The 7,926-nt window shown below is 45.4% G+C and overlaps 1 protein-coding gene across 2 annotated transcripts; it reads right to left on the reverse strand.

Annotated features, from left to right (window-relative positions):
* Positions 1–676: 676 nt before the first annotated feature.
* ID4 (inhibitor of DNA binding 4) lies at positions 677–6,021 on the reverse strand. Of its 2 annotated transcripts, none has more exons than XM_081873324.1 (3): positions 5,095–6,021; positions 3,347–3,405; positions 677–1,093 (listed from the first exon to the last, which is right to left on the reverse strand). In XM_081873324.1, the coding sequence occupies exons 1-2, from the start codon at positions 5,539–5,541 to the stop codon at positions 3,361–3,363; spliced, it is 492 nt and encodes a 163-aa protein (XP_081729450.1). In that variant the 5' UTR covers positions 5,542–6,021; the 3' UTR covers positions 677–1,093; positions 3,347–3,360. The 2 variants fall into 2 exon arrangements, with proteins under 2 accessions (XP_081729450.1, XP_081729449.1); XM_081873323.1 differs by having other exon boundaries at positions 677–2,212; positions 5,095–6,018.
* Positions 6,022–7,926: the final 1,905 nt, after the last annotated feature.

Raw genomic sequence — 7,926 nt, forward strand, 5'->3', positions numbered from 1 at the left:
TTCTATGAACAGTTGCTTTATAAAACAGCTGCTATTGTTGTTCATTAAAACTCCTTTCAAACAAATTCACGCTGGGGCAACAAACAAACTCAGGTGTCTAGGCTCTTACATGAATGTGAAGACCATTCATTTAATGGATTTACAGTATTTACAGTAAGAAAAATATATAGTGTTAGGTGCAGCATATCTGCAACTGTAAGCTAGTGTTTTGGCTAAGTTCATTGCAAATACTAGGCATTTTGATTAAGAAAACAGTGACCTTTTACCACATTTGTCAGTAGATAAATTATTGCAGTATGCACATAAGTATTTTACAGAATAAAAAAAGATCCTCAGGCCAAAGTACTTTGACACTTTTAAAAATCTGAAACAAATCCGCCCACTTTTTTTAAAAAATAAATCAAGCAGACCATGCTACACACAGTTGGCTAACTATTTACAAAGCACCCAGTTAAATCCTACTTAATTCACCGACTCTGTGAAAATCCTATCTCACTGGTGTGTGGAATACTGATGATCCCACAAAATGTGTACCTTTCTCAGAGGCTGGACAGAAGGTGGAACATGGACTATATAAACTGTTGCTATACGATTAACCATTAAGCACCACGTTTTAAGGAAAGTGGAGCAGATAGTTCTGCAAGTACTGAAGAAAGAAACCAAGCACAGCACAAGGGCACGTCAATCTAGTTTAATGTTTACATGTAGAAGTTACACATAACAAGAGACTAAACACGATTTTCAGATGTAACAGAGCTGTAATGAAATGAATGCTGCGCTGCTGTATATTAGAAAAATAATCTTGATACAGTCATCTGATTTTTATTTTTTGGTCTAAGTTCTTTGAAATTGATTTACACCAGTAATCAGACTGAAATGTTCCCTGTTGTCCCCCCCCCTCCCCAAGTTTCAGTATCAATAGTCTTTGGACGAAAGAAACAGCAACTGTACATTTGTTGATAGTTTGCCCTTTGGTTATAAGCAGAAAACGTTTTTCACTGTTTTTCCAAAGCAATATGCCACAGGGCTGAAATTCTGGGGTAGCATCCCTCTTGGTGTTAAAAAAGTGTTCCGTGTTTTGTGATTCCTATTTCTGTTTAGGCAACAAAAGAATTTTATAAATGCTCATTATTATTCCTCAGCACTGTACCCATATTGAAAAAAGTAGTCATCTCAGTTCGTAACAAATAAAACCCTTACATCTCAACGCTGTTTCGCATACACTGTAATATAAACCACCACCCCCTGTGCCTAACAGACAAAAATGTAGCTTCAAAACCGTATGATACAAACATCTTTTAAAATTCAAATTAAAGAAAAACACATCTGTATGGACTCAACAAGTTTATTTGTGGTTAGACATCTCATGCATTCATGCAGGACCAACTCTACCTACAGCTGTGGTTTCTGAATCTAAAGGGGGTGGGGGGGGGAGAGGAAAGGAAGAGACACCCCCCCCCGACATCCAACATATTTTCATCATCAGCAGTTCTGCACTTAAGCCAGAAAGTTTTCCTAAAGAAATCTTCCCACAGATTTTTAAAAAAACATACACAGCTTTATAATATTTACAAAAAAATATTTAATTAAAAATATTTTATAATTACAGTAGGTCTATTAAAGCATATACTTTTCTCACACTTATAGAACCTCTCTCTATATACATAGTATGAAATGTCACTCATTTTTTTTTTTTGTAATCTATACAATATGTAACACTCCTGCAGGGAGAAGAAAGTCCCTGAGGAAACAATAAAATCATCTATTTTAAACAATAGATGTCAAAACAAAAGTTATCTACAACGCCTCTGGTAATTAGTAAAGCTTCAGTTTTCAGCTGCTCAGCGCATTAAAGTTATACTTCTAAACTCTGATTTGCCCTTGATCTTCTATCAACAGAAGGGCCACACTTACGTATGCTGAAGATTTAAACCCCCTCCCTCCCAGACAAGTGTACAATTCACATCTGATCTAAAACAAAAGAGTTAAGAGACATGTGTGTAAAATGCTATGAACGTGCAAAGTTGTGAAATTTTTTTCCCTCTCTTTCTCTTTTTTTCTAAAGGAAGTATGGAAAGAATTCTGAAGTAGTTGATTTATTATTATTTTTCCTTCTGCCCAGTGGCTGACATTTCTTTCTTTCTTTTTTCCCCTCCCTCTCTAATGTGTCTTTCTTTCTGCTTCTCTGGCTCAGGATCTGCCTGCTGCACACCTGTGGAAGAGGAATGAATAGAGTGGGGGTGTGAACCATTCTGCTCCAGACTGACTGGCGCCACCAACAAAACAGAAGACATGCTTGATCAACAACCCAAAACAAACCAGGTCAAACAACAACCGCAGCTCCCAGGCTAGGCCAAGCAGAGGAACACACAGCTGCAGGTCCAAGCTAGAAGCTCTCCGGAGGAGAGTGGAAGAGAAAAAGAAAGAAGGAGTTTCCCTCCTCCTCGCCCTTCCTTCCATCTCTTGTTGCTGCAGATCGGGCAGAGGGGTAAGAAAACACTGCGCCCCATCCTAGGCATGTTTACTTGGCAGCAAGTCGCATGGAGTTAAATGGGACTTGCTTCCCAGCAAGTGGGTGTGCAGATCACAGCCTGACTGTCAAAGAATTCCTTTAAGACAACCAACATTTCCACAAATGTATTATTCACTGCTTTTATGGGAAGGGACAGAACTCCTAAGGAACATGCCAAGGAGACGGCCTGATCTGTGAACCAGTTAAAAGCCTGAAGATGTAGACAAAAATGCAACACTCCTCTTCCTTAAAGGAATATGAGAAAGTGCATTGTTTCCCCCCCGCTGTTTTATTTAATGTACACTATCTGGAATTTATTGAAAAGGTTGATTTTACTTAACCTGCCACAATCCTATATATATAGTAAATAAATAAGTGTATACACATTGACCTGCCCCTGTAAGGTAAACGTGTAGAATTAAACAGAAAATAAGTGTACGTTTGAACCTGAGTCACAAAATCATTATGCCAGCACAACTGAACAATTGAATTGACTAGATTACATTGGTTTAAATCTTAAATTTTCCTGAATTAGCTGGTAAATTGCAGCCTAGCATATGAAGTGTAAATACGTCTAACATGTACCCATGTCCTATGATTCCAATTGTACTCAGTTTCCAGTAAGTGTGCCTGAGACTGGAGTGCCTAATTGTTGAGCAAGAATTACAACCTGATCCTAACTATATTTACTTTGAAGGCCTAGGGAATTCAACGAGACTTGGTTCCAGGTAAGTGTACCTAGAATTGCAGCCTTAGATGGAAACCAACACACATGGCAAAAGGACCCTGACCCCAGCTCTGCTGACACACCAAATCTTAAAAGAGGATACTCACCTTGCAAGTGCAGTTCAGCGGCACAGAATACTGTCCCCTGGCTTATTAACAGCCCCAGCCTGCACAGTAACGAGAGAACAGGAGTGTGGCGTTAGAGTTAGCACAAACAACAAGCTTAGCAATCGGCAACCTTCCTCGCGTGGCTCTCTAGAAGACTGAGAAGCTCCACAATAAAGGGAAACAGGACAACCCCACAAAGGGTCAGAGGAAACTGCAAGCTCTCTATGGATCCCCTCCTGGGCTAGCAACTAGTGACAGGTTGCATGCTGCCAAACGTGACAGCCTCTCGCTTTGCAGACCCACAGGGACCCCAGTTGCAGCTGAGGGTCATGTGCTTCCCCTGTGCAACCAAGGAAGGGCATCATCCATCGCAAAACCCAGAGATTCGACAAGAGGTGTGAGTTTGTTAACTGAACAACTGGAGCACGATTCTTTCTTTGAGTAGATCTTCACTGCAGGGGATGGTAGATCATAGGGAAAGATGATGGTAGTCTAGTCTCACATAGCCTAGGGTTATTCATTGAAACAATTAATATTCCTACCCATCTGGGGTGCTTGTATTTTGTATTTTTAATGGTCTAGTCCTAAATGCACTGACCCCAAGCCACCTCTAGTCATAAACACCACAACTAGTGGGTGCAGTAGGTATCTCAGTTCTCTTCCAAAGCTGTCTCCAGTCCGTTCTGTGGGACCCAGCTCAGCACTGTGAGGCAGATGTGTGCCGATATGCATCTGTATCCACACTGGCTCCATAAGAAGACCTCCCATGTGAGATGGGGAAATAAAGCCCATTCCAAGAAATGGAAGTAGGTTGCATATGAGGCATATACAAGTGGCACGTTAAGTGAATTATGTGCCTGGAAACATGCAAAGGCTAGATCCACTTTGCTGCACACCAGCTGTAACAGAAAGGCTATGTAGTGCATATGTATAGCTACCGAATGACAATACAGTCTGTATGTGTACACATAGGTATACATGTGCAAATTGCATCTTTCACTCTGTTAAGTGTGCAGTTACGTGTCTATATTGACACTCGCACAAAAACACAGGCAACCCAATTTCACGTGCAATTTGCAACCCACAAGCCAATTAACCCATATTGTCGGGATTTAACGAGCTTCCCTCCTGCAGAGGTCGGCACCCGATCCGATGCTAGTATTCTGCAGGCTGCAGGCTGCCACCGTATGCTAGATGCTGTACAAAATACAGGAAGAACAATTGTCCCTGTCCGGCAGGCGCGCACACTACCTATATCAGACATCACCAAAGGAGGGAAGGGGGAAGCTTTGAGGATTGGGGGTCGCTCCAAGATCCCCACACCCCGACTTCATTGTCTTGTAGATCGCAGTGACGGGACCCGATCTTGCACCCAATCTCTTAACGGGGCCCCGAAACGGACCCTTCACATGAAAGCACTCCCGAGCTTTCGAGGGTCGGTGGATCGCGACCTCGGGGCTCTACTTTGCCCCCAATGATCTGCTCTGGGTCTTTTCGCTACGGGAGGGGGGGGAAGAGGGGCAGGTTCCAGCTCCATAATAAGCAGGAGGGCCACGGCCACCCGTTTATCCATCCATCCATCCATCCATCCATTCCTCCCGCTCTGGGGGCGCCCGGCGTCCCGCCTCCGAGCGCCCCGGCGGAGTTGAGCGGCGCGTGTGCGCTCCTGCCGCTGCCCAACCCGGCGCGCCTCTCTCCCCCCTCCCGGCCCGTCGGAGCTCTCTGCCCGCCGCCGCCGCGGCTCTTACCGGGTCGCTGTTGAGCGCCGTGAGCGGGGTCCTGGGAGGCCCTGCCGGGTAGCTGGCCGGGTGCAGCGGGGGAGGCGGCAGCGGCGGCGGCTGCTGCTGCTGCTGTTGCCGGAGCAGCGCCGGGTGCGTCTCGAGGGCCAGCTGCAGGTCGAGGATGTAGTCGATGACATGCTGCAAGATCTCCACTTTGCTGACCCGCTTGTTGGGCGGGATGGTGGGCACCAGCTTCCGGAGGCGGCTGTAACAGTCATTCATATCGCACTGGAGGCACAGCGCCGCCGGCTCCTCGCCCGGAGACGGGCTCCCCTTGTAGCAGCCGTGCTCGGCCAGGCAACGCAGCGCCAGGTCGCCGCCGCCACCTCCACCTCCTCCTCCTCCTCCTCCTCCGCAACAGCAGCCCGCCAGCGCCTTCCTGCTGGGGTGTCGCACGGGACTCACCGCTTTCATGGTGCAAAAGAAACGCAGGCGGGCGGGCAGAGCCCTCGGGCGCCCCGGCCAAGCAGCTCCCACCCGCAGTGCAAGCAAGACAAGAGGCGATGCAGCCAGCGGTGGGCAAATCAAAACAACGGAGAGTCCGGATTTTGCAAACGGAGTGCGCGACGAGGGGGAGGCAGGAAAAACAGGAAGCAGCGGGAGAAAACCGTGTAAAAATGAAAAATAAAAATGGATAAATTCCAGCCACCACCTACCCAAGCAATATATCTATATCTATACTGTATACCTAGCGGGCTGCTTACTTCCCCTCCTTCCCTTCTGCCGCCACTCCAGTCCCAACCCGGCTCTGCTCAGCCCAGTTTGCAACGCCGCCGTATATATATCTAGCGCGGGGTAGAGGCTGGGCGGGGCGCGCGCTGCCCGGGCCCAAGGAAAAGGAGAGAAAAGAGCTAGCGAGAGAAAAGAGCGAGGGGGTGGGAGAGACACACAAGAGTAAGGGAGGGGCGATGTGTATGGAAAAAAGAGAAAGAAGAGAAGCACGAGTATTGAGCGCCGCGCTTTAGCCAATCGGCGGCGGCAGTTTTCTCTACGGAACGCCGCGCCAGCCAATGGCGAGCGGCTCCATTCTGTCAAACGCTGTGTAGGGTCTCGGCGAAAAGGGAGGCTGTTGAACCCGAGGGAGGAGAGATTGAGAGAGAGAGAGAGAGAAGGAGGGAAGGAGGGAGGGAGGGGGAAAGAAGTTCCTTCCGAAGAACTGCGGGAATGCGAATGGAATTCGCTCTCGCTCCTCGCCTGCCGGGATCTCGCTTTCCCCAGCGGCTCGCGGAGCCCTCGCCACAGCCTTGCATAGTGACAGGCGCTGCTCTGCTCGTGATCTCGCCCCGAGGCCGAGAAGAAGCAATGGCCGATTGTTATCTCCCCCCCCCCCCCGTCTCCGCGCAACATTTATTCTTCAGGCTGCTTAATTATCACTTCACCAGCTAGTCCCTGAAGAAGACAGCAGCTTCCAGTTCCATTTAGGGCATTTTCATATCTCTAGGATTCTTTCACCCACCCCACCCCCCACCCGTCATATTTCTTGACACCCAGGGTATTTAGCAGATAATAATCAGATCCAAACTTGAATGCGGAGAAGTGTGTGGAGGAGGGGGGCTGGAGGGGGGCTTCTCTTAAGAAAAGCAATTGCCTTGCAACATTAAATTAGAGCACATAACTATTAAAAATTCATGGCGATAGGGTATTTAAAATTCCTCCATGCCATATAATATTAATCCATTTAATGTAAAATTCATACCTGTAACTTAATTTGCCTCATTATTGCCCCAGATCACGTATTAGTTCAATGTACCATGTTTTAAATATGATGCTGGAAATGCCCGGATTTCTGTACTTTGAGACAGCACATTAAAATTAACATGCACATACCTCGCTTGGAGAGGACTGCAGCCTTTTAATTCCATAATGCCTTGCACCAACCTTCTACGAAGCCTTCTTAAACTATTCCAAATTAAAACCATTAAACTGCTGAATAATGAGCTAAAATGTTATCTCTTAGGGGAAAAAGCACTGTCCTATATTTCTGAACCACCATGCAATGATTTTGTAGTCATGAAATCATACAGTTCTATAGGATTAGTGTACTGCATGAATAAATGTACTGGATCTACTTCCACTGATTCTGATGTCCAATGAGCCACTCTGCAGCCAGTGGGTTCAAAGATACATAGTCCTTGTTCACAGGCTGTTTGTGAAACAAATGCAGTGAGAATAATTTTATTTTAAACTGTGATTGTATATGTCCATTTTATTATACTTCTTGATTCTGGAACAGCCAGAATGCTAGAATATGAATTGGAACACACAGTTCTAAAGTCCTGAGTGTGCAGAGACCATGGAACACACAAGCACATTTCTATACAACACAAAAAGTATCTTTTACTTCTCTTACAGACTTAAAAATATATTTGACAGCAGTTATTCCTTAAGCAAGTTTTTAAAATGTTTAGAGGAAGATTTGTTATTTTTACACACACCAAAAAGCCCCAGTTGCTTTTTGTGGAATGTAAGTGAAAAATAGTCAGAAACCAGTTAAACCGCAATACTTTTAGAATTTTAGTCACTGGGATTATAGTTACAATCACTCAAAGAGTTTGTCCATTAAACGCAGCGGAACTGCCTTCAAAGTCAACATACATTGGATAAGGCTGCCTGCTTGTACTCCAAGGAAACACGTTTAGGATCTGGGTGCTGATCAGTTTACCATTCTGATCCAAAATGCACTTGTCCATCTAAAACTACTTGGAAATAAGTCTCAACTTCAGAAGAACATGCCTAAAGAAAATAGAACTGGAAGTGAGCAAATCACCTTGTGAGAGGTGGATATTAAAGTATAGTTTT

This window comes from Podarcis erhardii (assembly GCF_964252035.2).
Source record: "Podarcis erhardii genome assembly, chromosome: 8".
Taxonomy (NCBI): Eukaryota; Metazoa; Chordata; class Lepidosauria; order Squamata; family Lacertidae; genus Podarcis; species Podarcis erhardii.